Below are 23,541 nucleotides of genomic sequence, written 5' to 3' on the forward strand. Positions count from 1 at the left end.
CAGAGAGAAAGAAGCAGTTAAATTCACTCTTCCCTTAGATTACTTCCTTGTAGTTAAGAAGCATATGAATAGTCCAGCAAAGCAATACAACCATTCTCAGGCAGCCTTTTGACATCATTAGAATTTAAGATACATTCTGACAAAAGGAGCATTAGCACAAATTAACACACAGATTTTAAGTGCTTCCTTCTCTCTGCTTAACAGGTGTTCCTCTGAGAAAGTCTTGAGGGGCCCACCAGTTCTCTGTGTGAGAAGAATCACACAGAGACAAGTGCTAATGCCACACATTTTTTTTCTGTCTTTGAAATAGAATCTACAGTGGATGTCATTTCCTTGACATTAGAAGGGTGCTGGGTCCCTGGTGGCAGCTCCTTCTGAAACAGTTTAAGTGCTTCTGCAATTCATCAAGTAGAACAAGGTAGGAATAAATTAAGCTCTGGAAGAAGTACCAGAAAAAGAGGTGGTCTAAAGCAGCAAAACAGAGAAGATCAATAAACCAAACCATGTTGAACAGAGAGACCTAAGCATTACCAGGAAACAAGCCTTCCTTAGGACAGAGAAGGAAGGAAAAAATAAAACCAGTTCTGAGAAAAAAATAAATAAAAGCTCTGAGAAAATAGTAATTCCTCCAAAATGTACCCATGTTACCATCCCAATTTTTTTTTTATTGACCAGAATAGAAAGGCTGAAGGATACATACGGCTTCTGATTGAGAGGAATACAGTAGGTTTTTGAAGGCCTTATTCCCTGCCCGAAGCAGTGACCACACAGAACATGTCCGTTCCTGAGTATGCTTTTCGCCTCTCTCCTTGGCATTGTTGCACAGGAATGTTCCAAAGAGGCAGGAATAAGTATGTTGCACCAGTTTCACCTATGGGAATCCAATAAAGCAAAATCAAACAACAGGTAGATATTAAGGAAAAATGAGACAAGTCGTCTTACTCCACTTCCCTCAAAGATCTTTATCTACTCAGAAGGATGGGGAAGCCAAAAAACATGGGTCAGCAGTCTCATTGCAACACCAATTCCAGAGCACTAATCTCAACCCATGAACCCGAGTCAAGGGTAAAGACAGAACCTTGGCACCCCACTCCTATTGGCTTCCTAAATACCCTGAGTCAATTAAGAGCTAACTTCATGAAAAAGAACATATATGACTTAGTTCGTGAAGAAGTCAATATGCAATTCAAGTCTGAGCCAAGAACACATTTCTACTTTTCATTCAACAAATATTAAGGAGCATCTAATATGTCCCAGATATCTTTCTGAGTACTGAATTTGCACCATTATCAGAGAGCTATCCTGCCCTGATAAGAGTTTTGGGCTAGTCACAAGAGAAGGGGTGATGAGCATGTAAACAATAATGCAGGAAAAAGAGGGACAAGGAACACATGGGGTAGTATGGGAAGTAGGTAACAGAAGTTGAAAGCAAGTCATGTGAGAATGAGGATAGGTTGGGGTGGGCAGAAGAAATGCTGAAGCAAGTCTTATGGTCAAAGCATATTTACAATTTCTGAAAAATACACTGCAACAGGACTAAAGAACATTTTACAAGGAGAATGGCAGAAAATAAGGCTTGTAGGGGACACCCGGGAGATCTCAGAAAGCCATTTTAAGAGCTGTAGTTTTTGGGTGCAGATAGTTCAGTGTGCATGGTGCCCTAAACACCACAAGGAGTGATATCTGAGCCAGAGGTAAGCCCCAAGCAGTCCAGGTCTGTGGAGTCGGTAGAGAAATTCTCCAACTCCTCAGTTTTGTACTTCTGACTCCAACAATACAGGTACCTAAAATTTCCTCTGACTACAACTCAGCAGCCCTGCCAAGCACTGCTAGATGCAGCCCAAAACTTTAAAAAAAAAAAAAAAAAAAAAAGGCTGCTGTGGATTTGTATGAAGTTAAAATTTTATAGTTTTGGTGGTCTTGAGAGGTTTGAAGAGAAGGGCATGCTGTCTCCCTGGGGCCACGCAGTGATGGAAGGTAAGCATAAAGCCTCAAAGAATATGTACAAAGACTATACAACCTCCTTAGCCTTTCTTTGAAGGTTTTTGTTTAGCAAAAAGTGATATGGTCTGGGTTATTTTAAAGAAGATTCCTCTGGGCAATAAACTACCTGAAATGCACACAACCTTTTTTTTTTTTTTTTTGGTCACACCCAGGGGTTACTGGCTCTGCGTTCAGAATTCCCTCCTGGCGAGGTGTAGAGGACTGTAAGGGATGCTAGGGAAGTGAACCAGGGTCAGCAGTGCACAAGACAAGCACCCCACCCACTGTACTATTGCTCCAACCCTGATGCACACTTTCTTACTCTACAGCACATTTCCCTATTCTAGGGAAATAGCCTGCATAGTTTGCTTAGGATGTGTCCTCTGGCTTGAAACAACCATGTTCTCTCTTGAAATCTCTATAAGATCCTTCTTTGGGAGGCCAGAGCGATAGCACAGCAGATAGGACATTTGCCTTGCACACAGCCACCCCAGGTTCGATTCCTGACATCCCATATAGTCCCCGAAATTGACAGGAGGAATTTCTCAGTGCAGTGCCAAGAGTAACCAACCCCTGAACACTGCTGGGTGTAGCCCCAAAACAGACCAAAATAATGATTTTGTCTCTACCCACTCCTTCTTTCTCTTCCCTTCCCTCCTAAACTTGTTTACTTAAAAAAAAAATAAAAACAATGAATTGAGGCTTTGAAACTAGGTAAAAGCAATGGTGCATATCTGTATGGCAATAAAAGAGATAGCAGTAAGTAATCCTATCTTTTATTTTTTGTTTTGGGTTCACACCTGGTGGTGCTCAGGGCTTACAACTGGCTCTACACTCTAAGATCACTCCTGGAGGACTGGGGGACCATATGAGACACCCAGGATCAAACCTGTTTCAGCAGCATTCAAGGCAAGTGCTCTATCCACTGTGCTATTGCTCGAGTCCTAATCTTATATATCTATATATAATTATTAATTTTAAAGTAATAAGAAATTCAATGTACTCTAAAAGCCAAGAGGCAGAATCTTCTGACTTAATGAGTAGGAGGAAGAAAACTAAGGAGGCTCCCCCCTCACCCTAGCCTGGCCTTGAGGATGACATGTAAGCTTTTGCCCTAAATAAACCTAAGAATTAAGTCGATAATTTAATGAGATGGGAATTTCTGAAAGATCAAATTTTGGGGTTGAGGAAAGGAAGAATCAACAATAAAATTTGATGGGGCCAAAGAGATACTACAGTGGGTGAAGCACAAGCCTTGCATGCCGCCAAGCCTAGTTCAATTTCCAACATCCCATATGGCCTCCCCCTAAGTAATAATAGGAGGTGATGCCTGAGTGCAGTCAAGAATAACCCCTAAGCACTGCTGGGTATGACACATACACACAACTGAAAGAACTAAAATTTGATCATGTTGTTTGAAATACCTCAAATACCTCTGAGTGAAGACACTCAGTAGTCACAATTGTCTATGTGTGTATGAAGATACATGAAAAAGACTAACTGATGATATATGAATGTGGAAGTCTTAGATAACAATTCAAAAACACTGAACTAGAGATCCCTAGAAAGAAAATATAGTCAGTAAATTGAATCCTGAATCGTACATAAACTGTTATGGTATTCCACTATAGAGATGAGGAAACCAGTGAGGAAGACAGGAATGTTCAGCTGTTGAAGTAAAGCAGAGTAGGCGTGGTACATACTAGATGCTAGAAAAACTATAAAAAATTGAAAGATGAATCAGAGAACAAAATTGAGAGCTCGGGGCCAGAGCAGTGCCACAAGGGGTAAGGCATCGCCTTACCCAGCTAGCCTAGGACAGACCGTGGTTCGATCCCCCGGTGTCCTACATGGTCCCCCCCAAGCTAGGATCGATTTCTAAGGCATAGCCAGGGGTAACTCCTGAGCAACACAGGGTGTGGGCCAAAAACAAAAACAAAAAAACAAAAAAACCTGAGAGGTCATAATTTCATTAGCAACAAGAAGGTCACCAGTCACCTTAACCAAAGTGGTTGTGGCAAGAGGAGTGAATAATACCGACTGAAGTAGATTTAAAATAGAATGGGGAGAGGAATTTGAGTTAGTAAATGCATAAAACTTGAAGCTGCTATGAAGGGAAACTGAGAAATGAGGTAACAAAAGCAGGCTGTACATGAGAAATGGTTTTAATGAGATAGGAGGCACTATATTTCTGACTACATACATTCATATTTGTACACTGACAGTTGTAAAGAAGAAAATGTCAACATAAAAAGGCAGAAGATAAATACCGAAGCCATGGCATAAAGTAGCAAAGCAGTAGGTGCATAAGTAGAGGGAGGAGCTAGCAGAGGGCAACAATACAACATCCTTCATCAAAGGAGAGAAGCAGAGGAACTTGAACAGATGCAGTATTAATGGGTGAAATGGATGGAAGTGAAGACATTCTAGTCTATCTCTGCAGGTTAGCATTTGTATCATGTCTTTTAAAAACTAACTCTAAAACAACTACAAGACTTTATGTTAAATTAGTATACCTGGTTTCACTTGACAGTTCATGGGGCTGAGTGCATGTTTTGCATATAGAAGGCCTGAGTTTGATCCCCAGCAACAAATATGATCCCACAGAAAAATCACCAAGAGCAGCTCCTAAATAGAGAGCTGCAAGTGCATCACTAGGTATGGTCCAAAACAAAAGAGGGAAAAAAAACATATGTTCAGGGCCGGAGAGATAGTATAGAGGTAAGGCGTTTGCCTTTCATGCAGAAGAACGGTGGTTCAAATCCCAGCATCCCAGATGGTCCCCTGTGCCTGCCAGGGATGATTTCTGAGCATAGAGCTAGTAGTGACCCCTGAGAGCTGCTGGGTATGAACCAAACACCAAAAAAACAAAAACATATATTCACTGTTTTTAAATTTAAAAAAGGGGAGAACAATTCCTAACTAACAAACATGGGGGGGGGGGTGTTGGGCCAGACTGAGAGGTGCTCAGGGAGCCATTCGGGATGCTGAGGTTTGAACCCAGGTAGGCTGCGTGCAAAGTAAGCACCTTACTATTTCCCCACCTCCAAACTCTTAAAAGATTATAATTTTATGTGAAAAATGACTCAGCAAAAGAAACTGACACTCTTAGGAATCTGCAAGATTCCCCCCAAACGAAGAATCGTAAGCCCAGACTCACAAGGAATGCTTCATTGAATTCAAAAGAGCAAGGAAACTGCCTCTGAAGCTGATGAACACAGTCAAGCCACTGCAGGAACACTGGACAACGCTCGTTGAGATCGTCTGAGTTCTCTCCATGACCACAGCGGTCAGCAAACTTGTGGCCAAAGTCTAGCCACTCCATCTCTACGAGGACTTGGAAACCCTGTGGGAATGTACACTTATTTCTAATTTTTTTCTCACTTTTTTTTATAATTAACTTCAATGTTATAGTTTCACATTTATAAAACTCTTATTTGCAAAATCATCCCAGACTCATGTATATTTTAGAATACACTGATGGTTTCTCATACATCATTTACCAAGCAGGAAATTACTTTAAAGTAGGGCTCTTTCCCACAGAACATTCTAAGGTAACAGCTTGGTCAGGGGTGGCAAACACACGGCTCTAGAGTCACATGCAGCTTCCAGCCAAAATGAATGCGGCTCTTTGCTTTTTATCATTATTTTGTATACTGTGGCTCTTTGCTAAGTTTGGATTTTGTTCTGCTGCTTCTGAGGAGGGACCTCTCAGGAGGGATCTCCGAGCGTGGAGTCCTGCCCCCAGGCTGCGTCAATCCATCTCCCATCCCTCGAAAACAACTGCACAGGCCAGTGAGCGGAGGACCCGTGTGTCACATGTTGTGTCACATCTGTCCGCTAGTTCTTAGTGTGGAGGACGCAACACAGCCTCACCATCACTGCAGGATTTTGACCCTCACTCAAAATGTCAAAATGCAGTATGTGTTTAATATATTATTGTTAAAATTATATGCTTTTGTGTGAGTGTCTGTTTTGGCAGGTCACTGCGTGGTGTGGCTCTCTGGCTCTCACAGTTTAAAATTTTGGCTCTTTGTGTCAAACTTGTTCGCCACCCCTGAGCTAGGTCATTTCCCTAATAAACATGCCAAAATCCCATTATCCAAGCTTCATTTTCCTGAAATTGTCAAAATTCTTCCAAACAGACTGCAAAGGAAAACCTATCAGTATTCTCAATATTCTGAAGGAAAAAAAAAAGAAAAGAAAAACAACCAACAAGAATTGTGGTACTTATCTTCTTCCCCCAACCCTCCAAATTAAGCTTAAGGTAAACATACAATCACTTTAGAACATAGTTCACCTCCTATAGTCTTAATCATCAGAAATAAAACTGATAGTTAAAACTCTCTGAAGTTTTCTCTCCTCATCTTCTCACCTCTATCGTTCGGTAATAAGGGTCCAGCAAGAGTTTAGCCAATGCCACAATCTGAGGGGTGCGGTCCCAGCCATCTGAGCAGTGTGCTAGAACTGGTCGCTGGTCACGATCCACCGCATGTACTACCAAAAGGGCTGATTTCAGAAGTACAGAGAGATGATGAAGCCATTTTGTACTTTCAAGAGCTGAGAGCCAACTATAAAAAGAAAAACATAATTAGTAAGAAAATATGAATTTTTCTTATAGTTTATTGTATCATGCCAAACACCTGTCAAATTAAGAAAGCAATTCCCAAAGGTTTCTCCTCCCAAGTAAATACTGCCAAAACAGAAAAATTCTGTCTTTATAAATCAGGTGCTAGGATAAGATGCAAGTTTTACTATGCAATAAAGGAGTTTTAAGAAACAGGATCCTAATAGGATCTCCCTGAGGCAAAAGCCTTATGACTAATATCTCAGAGATAATTCCTATTTAATAGTTTTCATTCCACATAGGTATGTAACCAGTTTAAGTAGCTCTTAAAAAAAAAGGTAGCTCTTTCTGGACTCTTCTCCTGCAGGAAATGCTGCCGTTTCTGATATGTAAAAACAGAAGTTATATATGTTTAATGATGTGCAACTTTGTCCAAACTTTTCTGCCTTTTTTTTTGGGGGGGGTCACTACCAGAGGTACTCAGAGGTTACTCCTACCTCTGCACTCCTAGTAGGTTTGGGGGACCATATGAATGATAGGATAGAACCCATGTTGGCTACATGAAAGGAAAGCACCTCACTTACTGAACTACTGCTCTGGCCCCACTCCAAAAACATTTAACTACACTCATAAATACAATGGTAACAAGATACCACAAGCAAAAGGTGCACACAAAATGACCTCTTGCCCACCACCATCACTGCTCCAATCTTAAATATCTATTGACTAAATTGACTAATTAGGATCATATAAATTAGTACATCAACAGTCACACAGTATTATAGGGTATTATTAGTATTATCAGGGTACACTAATGGTTTCTCATACATCATTTACAAAGCTGGAAATTACTTAAAAGTAGGGCTCTTGGGCCCGGAGAGATAGCACAGCGGCGTTTGCCTTGCAAGCAGCCGATCCAGGACCAAAGGTGGTTGGTTCGAATCCCGGTGTCCCATCTGGTCCCCCGTGCCTGCCAGGAGCTATTTCTGAGCAGACAGCCAGGAGTGACCCCTGAGCACCACTGGGTGTGACCCAAAAACCAAAAAAAAAAAAAAAAGTAGATATGGGGCCAGAGAGATAGCATGGAGGCAAGATGCTTGCTGGCAGAAGGACGGTGGTTCTAATCCCTGTATCCCATATGGTCCCCCGAGCTTGCCAGGAGCTATTTCTGAGCAGACAGCCAGGAGTAACCCCTGAGCAACGCCGGGTGTGGCCCAAAAACAAAAAAAAAGAAAAAAAGAAAAAAGAAAAAAGTAGGGCTCTTTCCCACAGAACATTCTAAAGTAACTAGCTAGGTCATTTCCCTAATAAGCATGCCAAAATTAATAGACCATTAATAGAGGCTGGATTCAGCAAGGATCTAGAAAAAAACAATTATGTTCATTTTAGAAGTCTTTCAGGAGGTGCTAGATCCCATCTTACCTCTCAGACACAATCAAAAGCTAATCAAACTTTTCTTTTTTTAAACTTTGTGGACATTTAGTTTCTTGAGCATGCTCACAGATTTCATTCCTCAGCCCCCACAAAGAGCTACTTTCTCCAAAAATTCATCAGGTGTGTAATTAAGACCATCACCTACTCTTTCAAATTGAGTCAAAGACGGAAATAAATATTTTTTAAGGTTCTGAGATGTTGTTCAGAAGACAAGTCTAATTATTATAGATCTATTAATCTTTGAAGACGAGTGTGCACTTTGGAATAGTCTAAGGTTTTTCCAGGAAGGTAGACAACAAAATGCAATACATGAGCACTGATTTTATAAGGATTATCTCAAAACAAATTCTCTTTAACAGATTCTCTCTGAACAGATTCTCAAAGGACAAACACTGTTCTCAGGTACATCTAAAGCATCAGCACAGGGCCAGAGCAATAGTACAGCAGGTAGGCATTTGCTTTTGATGCAGCTGGCCCAAGTTCAATCCTTGGCATCCCCTGAACCCACCAAGAGTGAATTCTGAGTGCAGAGCCAGGAGTTATCCCTGAGCAGAGCTGGGTGTGGCCCAAAAGTTTCAAAAAGAGCAAAAAGAGAGAAATCTATTCATACATACATTCACTGCAGTGCTCAGTACAATGGTAATGAAACATGAAAACAACTCAAATGTCCAAGAACAGATAAAGAAATGGTGGTATATATACACAATGGAATACTACACTACTGTAAGAAATCTTAAAGTTTATTACAATTTGAAAGGAATTAGTAGGCATTATATTATGGGAACTGGTTAAGTGAATGAGTCAAAGAGAAGGACATATATACATATATACTGTAGTATATACAGGCAACAAGAAAGAAAACAGTGTCAAGTGATGACAAACCTTTGGCCATAGATGACAAAACTGAAATTGCCAAGTAAAGGGGGAAAGAAAGAAGTGGACTTGAAGTGATATAAGAATGGTAGAAGATCTTGAGAAATTCTGCAGTGGTGAAAGTGCAATAACTTTGTACATTAAAACCATGATCATCAATACTATTGTAACCATATTACCTGAAGTACAATAAAGAATTAAATGTGAAAGACAAATTTTTCTAGTGGTCAGTTTATGAGCTGTTGCTAATATTACTGTAAATGGAACTATTCAAATTTTAATATCCAAGTGTTTGCTGTCAAATTTTGAGAGAAGGAGCTTTGGCCCATACCAGAGGCACTCAGAGGTTGCCCCGGCAAAACCATATAGGATGTCAAGGATTGAACCCGGGTCAGCCACATGCAAGGCAAACACCCTACCTGCTGTGCTATTATTCTCATCCCCAAATTTTTATCTCAGTGAATATTTCATATCAACCTGTTGTCTCATGTCTTTGTTAAACCCACTTCCTAGTATTAGCTGCTTTATACATTCCATAGGATTTTCTACAAGACAATTATTTCATTTGAAAATATCAATTTTGAGCCGGAGTGCATTTGCCTTGTCCACGACTGACCTAGGACGAACGCTGGTTGATTCCCCCAGTGTCCCAAATGCCCCCCCCCCCTAAGTGAGGAGTGATTTCTGAGCGTTGAGCCAGGAGTAACCCCTAAGCGTCACCGGGTGTGGCCCAAAAACCAAAAGAAAAAAAATGTCAATTTTATACCTCCTAATTTGTGGGGTTTCTTTGGGGGAATCACACCTGGCTGTGCTCAAGGTTTACTCCTCTCTGATCAGGAATCACTCCTAGTAGGTTCGAGGGGATCCTATGGAATGCCAGGGACCCAGGGTCAGATGTGTGCAAGGGGAGTGAAAGACAAAAGAATAGACTCTAGTTAAGGTTCTCTTAAGGCTGCCTGAACTATTCTTACCTATTAACTGGCCATCCATTGAAGAGGCCACCCACTACAGAAGTTGCAGTGAAATATCTGTTAGGCAAAATGAAGGTGGGAAACTCCCAGTTTACCTGTATTTTTCTCAAACTGGTGCAGAAATTCACCACTGTCCTAAGCCTCCACAGCCTTGAACAAGAGATTTGAGGTTTACTTATAGCTGGTTCCATTACTGTCATAGTTGCTTTTTATCTTAAGGGAGGGCTCAGTACTGCATTATGACTTGCTGCCAAATATGAGTAATGTATTACTTCTTTACATGTACAGATACTCATTTGGGCCAAGAGAGAACTAATTACATTTTTTGGAGTTTTTATTAAAAATACCTTATGGAAATATTTTTAATAAATTGAAGATATTAGAGATCAGGTAGTTTCTCCCACTTTTTATTTTATTGACATAACATCAAATCCATAGTAATTAGGCCAACTGATTAAAGTCACAATGACATAAACATGAGATCTACCAGTAATTATGTTACTTTAGCCAAATGACTTATTCTCCTAACCCTCATCTAAACTTTTTATGCCCCACATCTATAGAAAAGAAGAGTGCTATTCACAGAGTTCTGGAAATGTGTAGCCATGCATGTAGTTAATTCCCCAAAGCAAAAACATTTCTCAAAAAGACAATAGCTTCTGCCTCTGAGCTGATTTCCAATTTGATAAATTAAAAAATTTGTTATCAGGAGTTAATAGAAGTGGTTTAGGCAGCCATCTGATTTAGCAAATCAAAGGAAAAACATTAAAATCATGAGATCTGTTCCTTATGGACTCTTGCACATCAACCAGAAAAGAGAATTGTCTTCTTTAGCATTATTTCTGGCTTCCTAAAGTTATAAAATGGGAGCTTCCCCTCCCTTCAGTTTTTGGGACACTCCTGGCAGCACACAGGGGTACTCCTGGCTCTATGCTCAGAAATTGTCCCCTGCAGGCTTGGGGGACCATATGGGATGCCGGGATTCGAACCACCATCCTTCTGCATGCAAGACAAACGCCCTACCTACCTATGTTATCTCTCCAGCTCCAAATGGGAGCTTTTGTTGTTGTTTTCTTGTTTTTCAGCCACACCGGTGACTCTCAGGGGTTACTCCTGGCTATGTGCTCAGAACTCACTCCTGGCTTGGGGGACCATATGGGACATCGGGAGATCGAACCGTGGTCCGTCCTGGGCTGGCATGCTTGCACAATCACTCTGGCCCCAAAATGGGAGTTTTTAAGCTTATAAATTTTTGCCTGCCTGTATTTGACTGTGCTTCCCTCTTAATTTACCTTGTAAATTACCAGGGGAATGGTATGATGTGTGGTCGGTGTGTGTGTGTGTGTGTGGGGCGTGTGTTTTTCAGATGTACAATGTTCAAGCACCCATCCCATCACAGTGTCTACTTCTTTCCACCAATGTTCGCATTTCCTCCAGCATACCTCCATGGTACACTTTTCTTTTTTCTTTTTAGACACTATATTTTGCAATACTGTTAATAAAAGGGTATCATGAATATTCCTTCATCTCCTTTCAGTACCCCGTTCTTGTCCTGCTTGACCCCTTCTCTGACCTAACACCCTCCTCTCTTTTGGGACAAGCTTTTCCAATAAAGACCAATCCTCCTGGTCTTCATTTATATTGTCTTTGAGTATTCTCCTGCAAACAAGTGTAACAATTCTATGTCTGTTTCTACCCCTGACTCATTTCACACAGCATGACATTCTCTGCAACTATCCACATATCAGCATTTCATGACTTCATTTTTTTCTAATAGCTGTGTTGTATTCCATTGTGTAAATGTACCATAGCATCTTTATTTTCTCTTTTGTTCTTGGGCACTTGGGATGTTCCCAGATTCTGGCTACTGTGAACAGTACTATAATGAACATATTGAGTGCAGATGCCTTTACTGCACTATTTTTTGCAGCCCTTTCATATTCCCAAGAGCAGTATTGCTGGGTAGCTATTCATTTTTAATAAGCAATAAAGATCATACCAATGTTCTTAGTAAATCAGAGGGGTCAGTTAAAAATCAGAGGAAAAGGGAACTGACTTAATAGTAAATTTAAAGAACATTTTTAAAACACGACAAATAAATATTGACTGTTCATAGTAAAACATCCTAGTTCTAGCAGACAAGTATCACTATAGGACATTAAAAAAACAAAGAATTATATTGCTATGCATTTTATTTTGAGGATAAAAGGAGGGCTGTTTCCAACAATGTTGAGGAATCCAACCCAGAATCTCACATATGTCAGACAAGTGTTCTACCATGAAGCTACTGCTCTGGCACCAAAGAATTAAATTACTTTAGACGAAAAACAATATAAAAGAGAAGGGAGAAGTCTCAGGAAATAAACGAAAAGACAGTGCTTCTCAGGGTTCAGAACTGCTCTATGCTACAAATTTTTTAATTTTCAGAAGGTAAATGGGAGATTTTTCTCCCAATGTCCAGTTTCTACTGCCAGGCTCCTAATGCAGAAAGGATAATACAGAGACTAAAAGCAAATCTGAAAATTAAAAAGAAATAAAATAAAAGACACTGCTCTAACATTTTGGGGTGAATTATTTTTTAAGCAGTGCAAATTAAATCAAGGCCATTGGTCTTACTTTCCCGGATCTGGCATCTGTGTGCACAATAATCGCAGAGATTGGAAACTCCTTCGAATTGAATGAATATTTGCCATCCCCATAAATACGACTTCACAGTTCGGGTAATACTCTAGAGAGAACAACAATAAAAAGAACACAAGTATGTTGAATTTAAAGCCCACTTGGTCAAATTTTTAAAAAGGCAAACTGGCTATAAAACAAGCCCAATGCAGCTACCGACTAATGAAACTATAATGTTGGCCTATTATCCCATTCCTTTATTCTAAGAGAAAAACAATACTTGAAATTAAGCTGCTTTCAAAAAGGTCATATTTGTGACGAAGATACTGACATAAAATATAAACTACTACTTTAAGATCATACTATACATTCCATCTTATTCCAGGTTTACTTCTTGGGTCTTACCTAACTTGCATCACTGTTATGCTTTTTGAAAGAACCTGGCAAAACAATGCACTTATTAATTCATTCAAATTTCACATTACTACCATTGCTTTTAAATTTCCAAATTGCATCTGAATAAGAAGTTTTTATAGTGTCTCTGGCTGGCTCACCAGCACACAACAGGCACCAAAAGGTTCCTAGTTCCTCTTCGGGAGAGAGTGAACATTCAAATAATTGGGGTGTTATTGGTCATAACAGAAATGTTTAACTAGAGTTTTGTATTCACTACTTCAATTTTTCTTAACACTAATGTAGCTTAATTCCCAACCTGAATATTTGAAATTATTAAAAAAAAAAAAAAAAAAAAAAAAAAAAAAACAAAACTATCTCTTGTTTTGAGCCATGCCCAGGTGCTCAGGGCTCACTTCTGGCAGTGCTCAGGTGACCAAATGCAGTGCCAGAGATCAATCCGGGGTTAGTCACATAAAAGGTAAGAGCTTTATACCGGTATTTCAGCTCACCTCAGTGATTTTGACTAGAAACCTTCTGTTTCTTTATGAAGCAAGTGATGAGATAATCAATAAATGGCATTTAGAAGGTTAAGAAATTGAGTTACTAAGGCAGACATTTTCAAACAAGAACAGGCCTTCTGGCATTTACTTTCAGAATAGACTAGGGAAGAAATAGTACAGATTTCACTGTACCTCCTCCTCCTTTTCTCCCCTGAAAATAACATTCTGTGTTAATTTGCAAAGAAAAGCTCTGATTCTCGCAAGATGCCTTGAAGAACATAATTTGCCCTTCATTTCTAATTGAGAATTTAGTCCCAGTGAGCCTGTGCTGGATTCAGGAGGCTCACAAGGACAGAATGTTGAGTCACAAAACACTGTAGCACCTCACCTGGGCATTCACAGCCCCCTCCTTTGGCTCGATTTGCCACAGCTGCTGCATAGGAACGTGCATCCAAGATCAAAAGCTTCTGTGGTTGGATGCTTAAAGTCTCTGTTCCTGAAGCATTTGACAGAGAAGAATCTAGGGACATCAGAAAGTTATTTATGGTTGAGTTTTAGCATATGTTAAATATTTCAGCACCAATCCCATCACCAGTATCCACTTCCCTCTACCAATGTGTCCCCCCAGTTTCCCTCACAGGGAGGAAATTTTTTAAATAAACCCGCCTCTACAAGAATTGTGCAAAATAAGCACCATAAACATATTACACTTAAAACATAAAACTTTAGGGCCGGAGAGATAGCATGGAGGTAAGGCGTTTGCCTTTCATGCAGAAGGTCATCAGTTCAAATCCCGGAGTCCCATATGGTCCCCCGGGCCTGCCAGGAGCAATTTCTGAGCATGGAGCCAGGAGTTTCCCCTGAGCACTGCTGGGTGTGGCCCAAAAACCACAAAAAAAAAAAAAAAAAAAAAAAAAAACCATAAAACTTTAAAGCAAGCAAACAACAAAAATTCTTATGGAAGCAAAAAGTGACATTCACTTCACTATAGCTTTTGCTCATAGGATTTCTCTGTTCAGTTTATAGTTAGCCCCCATTTAGAAAATTGATTAAAAATTTTTTTCCAGGGGCCAGAGCACAGCGGTAGGGCTGACCCAGGAAGGAACCTTAGTTCGATCCCCGGCGTCCCATATGGTCCCCCCAAACAGGAGTGATTTCTGAGTGCATAGACAGGAGTAACCCCTGAGCATCACCAGGTGTGGCCCACCCAAAAAAAACCCCCCCAAAAAATCTTTTTTCAAAACCAACTCCCAGAGCATATACAAGCAGTTATTGCCCATTTTTGATACCTCATATTCTGTTAACTGTTTTTTCTCTTATTGGAGGGCCATACCCTGCTGTGCTTAGGACTCTGTACTTGAGGAATCATTCCTGATGGTACTCGGGGCCATAGCACAGTGCTGTGGACTAAACCCAGGTCAGCCACCTTATTCACTGCACTTTCTCTCTACCCCCTGCCCATAATGAAGCCTGATATTTTCCCCATACTAGATATCATGTCCTGTATCACATCATGTCCTGTATCACATATATCACAAATTTTATCATTACAATAAAGGCAACACTCTGAATTCTCTTAAAACATGTTTAAAACAAGACTTTGCTAAGAAGACCCATGACTCCTAAAACAATCCCATCCACTACAGCTTTGTTCTCTCTCTTAGAACAAATTGTTTTATAAAGAAAAGATCATTTCAAGATTCTCAGAAGCTATTCAATATCTACAAGTAAGAAGAACACCTTACCAAACTCCACATCAGAAAGGTCTCCTGAATTGGGAAAGTTTCGAGAACTGTTCCTAGTTGAGGGCTTGTTACCACATGATCTGGAGTCAGAGGCACAAGCTTTGGCTACTGACTGTACCAGGTGTTCATCGTCGGCATTTCGCCAACCCCACCAGCTGACTTCTGGTTGTCCACAGCGAGCAATGACAGCGCCATTGCTCTGGTGCCTATGTGGGTAACAAAAAAACTGTACTCTTAGAGAAAATAAATAAACATGAAGTAATTAAAGTACATTTTTAAATTTTGGGGAAATTTGTGAAAATCAACAAATACAATTTTGCTATTTACTAATGACGTGTAAGGCTCCTTTTGATACAACTGAATAGCCTGTAATAGCAGATGCTGAAAACCAGAAAACCTGTTTCCTCACTGACTTCTGAGAGTCCAGTACAACAACTACCCATATGACCCTTGTGACTTGGGGGCTTTTTTTCAAAACAAGACTTTTACTTTTGGGCTAGAAATCCTTATCTGGGGCCCGGAGATATAGCACGGTGGCGTTTGCCTTGCAAGCAGCCGATCCAGGACCAAAAGTCGTTGGTTCGAATCCCGGCGTCCCATATGGTCCCCCGTGCCTGCTAGGAGCTATTTCTGAGCAGACAGCCAGGAGTAACCCCTGAGCACCACTGGGTGTGGCCCAAAAAAAAGAAAGAAAAAAAAGAAAAAAAGAAAAACCACTTTGCTTATACCATCTACTTAACTACCATCACTGACAGAGTGAACTACTGGAAAGTACTTGCATAATACCAAAACAGCATTCAATTGGCTCTCTTCTGAATAAAAATAAACTAGAAAAAAAAAAATAGCTGTTTCTGCCAGAAATTAACAGTAGATGGCACTCTTTAGCCTAGTCTTGGATTTTAGGGCAGATGGAATCTTTTTTTTTTTTTTTTGGTTTTCGGGCCACACCCGGTAACGCTCAGGGGTTACTCCTGGCTATGCGCTCAGAAGTTGCTCCTGGCTTGGGGGACCATATGGGACGCCGGGGGATCGAACCGCGGTCCGTCCAAGGCTAGCGCAGGCAAGGCAGGCACCTTACCTCTAGCGCCACCGCCCAGCCCCAAGATGGAATCTTAAGATTCCAACAAAGCAGTTAAATTATCAAGTCTTCCTTTAAATGCTATACACTATATAAAAGAAAATCAAACACCATAGCTATAAGGTATCTATCATGCTTTTAATAAACAAAGAAAAAAATGAAACAATTAAAACATACAATGAAAGAGTCCTCCCCTACTAAAAATACCAAGTGATTCATTTTTATGGAGACACAGTCCTCCAAACTACCTAAGTTAGCATTAGGCAAGTTCCATAAATACTAGAAATACTAAAAGCACTCAACACACAAAGGGAGGAACTGTGAACTGCACTACAGATGGGCACCCTTGGCACCATCTTGTTGTATTAAACCAGTATATGTCTTCAATAACAAATCCAATTAAGCATACTCTCACCACAGTAGGAAAAAGCATTAATCAAGCACTGATTCAGCATGGTGCTATCAAATAACTGCTGCTCACTGCCTCAAGATCAAAAAAAACTTGCCAACTGCCCTGGCAAAACAGAAAATCCAAAAACATCGTGTATTGCCTAGAAAGGCAGGGGTACTCAGGAACCATGTGATGCTGGGGATCATACGCAAGGCTCCTGCATGCAAAGCATAAGCTTCATCCCTTTGAGCATCTTCCCAAGCCCCAATCAGAAAACATTTCCATGCTCCTTACAAAGTTCTTAAATTACATGCCAACAGTTCGGAACTCAGATGTAAGACCAATGCTCTGGATCAGAGGTCAATTTCTAGGGGTCTTTCTCATTTAATGTGGACTACATGAAGAATTTTCATTTGTAATAGAGGCAGGTCCTATGAAAACTTTGAATTAAAAATTTATTTACATTTTTTCTATGATCTCAAAGAAAGAGACTTGAAAATTTCTATTAATTCATGCCCCAGAATAATTTTCAGAAGGAAAATAATTTTCATATTTTAAGAAAGTTTTAACATGCATTTTGAGGCTTCTCTACCAACAGGGAAAATACATCTAGAGCCCTTTATTTGAAAATGACGTCGTAAGACAGTGAACCCTACAAATGTCTTCATTTGCATGATTTCAGTCAGCAAATCCTGAAAAATGCTGTGGCTATTGATCTAATACAGCTGCTGACCAGAGGCAGCAGCTAGCTGCTGTACTGTTGAGTTGGCCCAGTCATTGATAAGATTCATAAATCCTTTCAGTTTTCACTGCTTTCTAATTTCTATGCTATCTTTATGCTAAATCTGGTGACCTACTTTTTCAAGGAAGTCTGAAACAATAGTGATGAAAACTTAAGACTGGAAACTGGGTTCTACTGGGTCAAAAGCAAATACTTTTCGATCTCTATTCAGGGTGGACTCTGGCATTTGCCTTTAGTGCACTAAGTGAATAAGATGATGACTTCAGTGAGAATTCTACAACTCTCAATATTTCCATGAATATATTTATGGCATAAGTTTCTAACTAAACTACAGACTTGTATCAAATTCAAGTCGAGAGAGTCCTTACAGTCTACAAACTGAAGGGAAACTGGAGAATGTGATTACAAGGAGAACACATTTGAAACTGTTCCAGAATAAATGGAACTATTTGGGGGGCTGACAGATGACTCAAAGGGCAGAAATACAAATTTTGCATTAGGGAAACCCAGGTACAATACCAGAACCACAGTGTTCCTCCCCCAAGCACCCTTGGGTATAATTGTCCCCCTCAAATAAAAAGTATTATGATACAGTGAGAAGTGAACTATTTTCTGAATTATAAAAAAATAGGAAATAAAATCAATTCTAGATATTGCTAAAGAAAATCAAGTATTTATAAATTTATATTTAGATGCCACAGCATACCTGCAAGTAAGAACATCATTCCCATTTTACTAATAACAAACAGACTAACATTTATTAAAAAGCTTAGTGCAGAGTGGGGTGTTAGAAAAAATAAACTTCAAAATCTGTCCTTACCTGGGTTCAATTGACAGCATCAACAAAACCAAAACCAAAAATCATGTTCCTCACCATATCATAATCTTTTAGAATGTGCCTTCCTTGGCTCTCCTGCCTTTGACTTCTGAGACTTTCTACTCAGTAAGCTTCTTCTCTATCTGCCTCCTCAAAGGAGAACTCTTCCAAATGTCAAAGTTTCAATCACAAAGACAATATATGACTCAACTCTGTACTGAAAATTCTCACTTTCTAAAACTTGTCTTTCTTAATCCAAAGGTCAACATCTGAAGCTAAGTGCAATAAAACACATTTTTTTCCTACAAAATGTCAGAATATTCTTAAAATATCAAGACTTTTCTATTAAATTTTTCTAATCAGTGTCAATCAACTAGCATTCTACATGCAATAAATACTTGTGACTGAAGCACATGTTTTGCATCTATGAATCAATATGCAAACACAAGCTGGCAGTAGCCCATGAGCACCATCAAGTATATCCCAATTAAACAATACGTATTTCTATTTGTTCAGGAAACATGGAGGAGGAGGCGCCCACACCTGGCAGTGTTTGGGGTAACTCATGGCTCTGCACTCAGGAATCACTCCTGTTGGTGCTCGGGGAACCATATGGGATAGCAGGTATCAAATACGGGTTGGCCAGGTGCAAGGCAAGCACTGTACTGTCACTCCAGCCCCCAGAGAACTTTTATTAGAAAAGCTCCCTGAATGATCCTTTCACTTCCCAGTAGCATCATTGGGGCAGCAGACCACAATGGATGGCAAACCAAAATGGGTGTGGCAAACCAAGTAGAGTCTGGCCAAATTTACTTACCTATAGACAACAGCAGGGATCCGCTTCCAAGATCTGAAGCTTGCTACACTTTCTAGCTCTTTGTCGGTGATCCAGGCAGGCACTATGAGCTCCTGTGGATAGCTACCACATAGTCTAGCAACATTAAAAGGCAAGAGAGAGCAAAAAAAGAGAAGAGACAGACATAAGATGAGCCAGCATAAGGATGTTGGATCAAGTTACTTCCAATCTGGTTAAAAGGCAATAAGAGCTTACTTGTCTCTTAGCCTGCTAAACAGAACAGGTTGCCTAAAGAATATTTACATATATGTCAAGTGGTATTTTTTCAGGATTCCAAATTGATGCTGACTTTGGGGAATCTGGCAGTATTGACTCCTAATGAAATAGGGAGAGTTGAAAGGCACATTCCCTAGTTTCAACTAGAATATGTAGTGACTTCTAACTATGCAAATGCACAGATCACATACTGTGTCACATTTACCAAACCTTTCAGTCTACTTAAGGGGAATAGGGGAGCAATGTGAAGAAGGCATAGAATACACAATCTCAAGACTCCCATAGAATATAACTCTTGTACTTTTTTGTACCAAAAAAATTATATATATAATATATATATATATAGTTATAGGTAATAAGTATAGCCCATGGGTATGTAGACAAGCCTGCCCAACTGCCCACATAATTATATTGGGCTAAGCTAGCAATGTGAGTAAGTATTAATTGTATTTTCTATAAAACAAACTATAGAACTAATTATACACAGAAAAAGCAAGGTTGTTTCCACAGAAAAAATGCTAACAGGCGTGTTCTAGTCAAACTAATGTCTTAGCAGTGTTTTGGACATGTTTTTATATAGAGGACAATGTTCTCAATGAATAATCCAATATTCCTTTTAAATAGTAAAGGCAATAACTCAAATCCTAAGACACACAAACACCCAAGCATCCTATGAATTAGGGCAGTGTGTCCCAAAGTAGGAGCATCCTGTGTGTTCACTAATAGAAAGTACATTTCTGGGAACACCAAGTGAAGTCAATTAATTTTAGGAACCTTTGCACTGGGGGAAGAAGCAATAAAAACAAAGTGGCTTGTGCTGGGAGTTTCTCTCTCATTTTCAATTTCCTTAAGAATGTCAGTAATTTAACAGATACAGAACCAGAGAATGGCTATTAACAAGATACCACTACATGCTTCCTAACATCTACTCACAAACTCCTAAAATTAACTTAAGACATAGTGATCATAGTTAATATTCTAACAAAGCCAGGCTCGTTCCTCTTATCATTTCTAAACTTGAAAAGTTATTTGGTGTTCATTCTTCCTCAGTAGTTAAGAAAAAAGTTTTCCAAATCCCAAAGACTTGGTCTCAAGGTAGGAATAGTAGGCTCAAAGAAAATAGTTTATAAAATACTTTATTACAGAGTTTTGAAAAACGAATGGTCCTTATAAATTCTTTCTTCCAGCAAGGCTAGCTAAATTCATTATTTGGTTTTGCTTCTGTTTAATCGATTTTCTGATCATTTTATTTGTTGTCCTATAAACTTAAGAGTCTAGTAGTCAACTCCGTACTAAGTACTAGCTGTACACTAGTAGATAAGCAGTTTTCACGATAGGAAAAGTGGCTTTCCCATGAATAAAGACAATGGTGGTTTCAGGTTCTCTAATGCCCTTCTTCCAATTCTCTGTACCTCCATTCTGACTTGTCATTGAGAATAAACAGAAGTATGATAAATCTAAAGTTTTTGATTCTTCATAACCTGGATACTGAAATTCTTGGCCAACAGCCATGTTACGAGTTGTGTAATTAGCTATAGTCTTTCCAGTGAAAAATAAAATGCTTTGATGGTTAGCCGAAAATAGACCAGGTAAACAGTTATCATTTAAGGCAGCTCAAAGGACAACAGAATGATTAGTGATTCATGTACTTCCAGCTGCTAGAGGGAAACTTAAAAAGGAGGCAGGTATATTAATTTAAATCTTCTAGAAATCTTGTAGAATTTTATAGAAACTTGGATCCCCAAAATTCCACAAGCTAACTGCCCACCCAGTATCTTGTCTAGGGGGAGGCTCTTAGAGGTTGTGGGGGTAGGGGGGCACTCATGGCAATTCTCAGCCAACTGGGCTGGCAGTTCAATGTTTAGGTCCAAGAATGGTGTGCTGCTTGGGCCCTGCAGTATCACCAGTTCCATGCCCAGAGATCCTTCAGAAGCCATGTAGTGCCTGAATCAGAGTTGGGTGCATGCAAGATACTTGCCCTAAGCCCTGTACTATCTTCCTTTCCCTAAATTATTTATCTTCTAAGGAAATAGGTAATGATAAGTAAGGGTGACATTCTTTTAGGTGGGGCGAGGAAAGAGTAGGATCAAAAAGGATCAGGGAAGAGTAGTGCTCACAGGATAATTCTAACTCTGTGCTCAGAGAACCATATATAGTACTAGGGATCAATCTGAGTGACAACTGCATGCAAAATCTTACCTCTTATACTATCTCTCTGGCCCAGTATTTGGATGGTTCAGGGGTAGGACAACACTTGAATACACCCAGCAGTGCTTAAGGGCTATTCCTGGCTCTGTGCTCAGCAGTGGCCCCTGGAAGTGCTCAAAAACTATTTGTGGTGTTCAAGTCAAATCAGGATTAGCGGAGACAAGACAACTGCCTTATTCCCTGTATTATCTTTCCACATCCCTATCCTATCCCAATACTGAAGAGGAGTTACACTTTTAATGGTTAAATGATCACAACCATAAATTTATTTTTGTTACTGTTATCATTATTATTTTGTAGGCCATACCAGGCAGTGCTCAGGGTTATTCCCTGGCTCTGAGCTCAGTAATCACTCCTGTTAGGGCTTGGGAGATTATCCTGAATGCCAGGTTCAAGCCCAGATTAGCAGCTTGCAAGGCAAACACTTTATCTGCTATAATATCACTCTGGCTCCACAAAGTTGGTTTTAGATCAATATATTATATAAAACAGTTATACCTATTTTATAAGACTTAAAATGAAAGTCATAAATAAACATAAACAGTAATAATTATTCCCTAAGTTTTTTTTATCAAAGCTTATGAGGTCACTCCTATCTTAGAGTTGATGTGAAATGATGAGAACAAAGGAGACTGCTTACAAGTGAACAAAATTTATTTAAACACGCATGTGCTAGGAAGAGAGACCTGGACAGGCTAGAAAGGAAGTCTCAGGAGCCTATTAAATAAAGATCACTTTCCACTCAAGTGAGAACAAATAGAACAAACAGTACTCTGAAGACTGTACATGCACTTAGATTTAATAAATAAAACTCCATTTGAAAGGAAATGTCTAAGTTCAAATGGTCCACCACATGAGAATTGGGGTTTCTGCAACTGGGTTTTTTGCAAAGTGCAACACAGTCCACAGGGACCCATACAACTCACTTGTATTTCTCATTGATGTTGGAAATTCTCCAAGCGTTGTTCATATCAAAACCCATTCGCTCCACTTCATTTTTGAACCTTGATGTTACATGCTCCCCTAAAGGCCAAAGACAGCAGAAGAAAGAAATATGTATCACTCTAAGAAGAGGTGAAATGATATCATCATTGTCCTGGTTCATTTTTTTAAGGTGATACATTAAATGCACAATAAAACATATTTCATTTTAGTTAAAAATAATCCTGTCAGATTAAAACTATAGAAAGGAATGTGGAAATTAATTTTAATCAAGAATTATGTTGTCTCACTTAAGTGCTATTATTAATTCAAGGGAAGTTTCACTGTGCTCATATTGCGAAGACTACAAAAAATTGCGGCCCTGACCCAGGTTTAATCCTGGGTACCCCATATACTAATCACTATCTACTAGCACAGAAACAGGAGTAAGCTCTAAGCACTGCTGGAATGGCTTTAAAACAAAAAAAAAAAAAAAAAAACTCCTAAGAATTAAGGCAGGTCTGCCTACTCCAAAAATTTATATTTATACAGACCACTTTTGTATTTCCACACTTTGGCCAATAATTATTTATGAATTAAAATTGGCTCTTAAGACTTGACCTGAGAACCATCTCCTCCTCAAACAAGTGGGGCACAGTATTCAAACATGTGGTTCTGTCCTGCTCCCACTCATGTTTCCAAGCAGATCCCCCCACAAGATATAGGAAACTGCCTCCTTCTCACCTCCCTACCCCTACCAGGGCACACATGCTTATAGAACTGTGCACCAATAAGGGTACTCATCCTCTATCAGGATGCTCAGGGAGTTAGGGATCAAAAAAGGAGTGGCAATGGGGAGAACGAGCAAGAAGGGACACCAAGGTAAGGAGAAACATTTAGGGGCCGGAGAGATAGCATGGAGGTAAGGCGCTTGCCTTGCATGCAGAAGGACAGTGGTTCAAATCCCGGCATCTCATCCCGAGCCTGCCAGGATCGCCAGGAGTAACCCCTGAGCGCTGCCGGGTGTTAACCAAAAATATCAAAAACAAACAAACAAAAAAAACATTTAAATCAAGATATCAAGGGGCCGGAGTGATAGCACAGTGGTAGGCATTTCCCTTGCATACGGCTGGCCCAGACAGTCCTGGGTTGGATCCCCAGCATCTCATATGGTCCCTCAGGCCAGGAGTGACCCCTGAGTGTCAGCAGGTATAGCCAAAAATA

General features: G+C 39.8%; 1 protein-coding gene across 3 annotated transcripts in view; it reads right to left on the bottom strand.

The window, feature by feature from the left end:
* Positions 1-23,541, bottom strand: part of MTMR3 (myotubularin related protein 3) — a 151,299-nt gene that overhangs the window by 9,918 nt on the left and 117,840 nt on the right. For all 3 annotated transcript variants that reach the window (XM_049788766.1, XM_049788765.1, XM_049788764.1), the window contains 8 exons: positions 22,323-22,419; positions 18,934-19,047; positions 15,089-15,294; positions 13,732-13,863; positions 12,445-12,556; positions 6,359-6,554; positions 5,144-5,329; positions 701-871 (listed from right to left, as the gene is read on the bottom strand). In XM_049788766.1, the coding sequence (XP_049644723.1) occupies positions 701-871; positions 5,144-5,329; positions 6,359-6,554; positions 12,445-12,556; positions 13,732-13,863; positions 15,089-15,294; positions 18,934-19,047; positions 22,323-22,419 (1,214 nt within the window). The remainder of the gene's footprint in view (positions 1-700; positions 872-5,143; positions 5,330-6,358; positions 6,555-12,444; positions 12,557-13,731; positions 13,864-15,088; positions 15,295-18,933; positions 19,048-22,322; positions 22,420-23,541) is intronic.

The sequence above is a fragment of the Suncus etruscus genome, chromosome 15, assembly GCF_024139225.1.
Source record: "Suncus etruscus isolate mSunEtr1 chromosome 15, mSunEtr1.pri.cur, whole genome shotgun sequence".
Lineage (NCBI taxonomy): Eukaryota > Metazoa > Chordata > Mammalia > Eulipotyphla > Soricidae > Suncus > Suncus etruscus.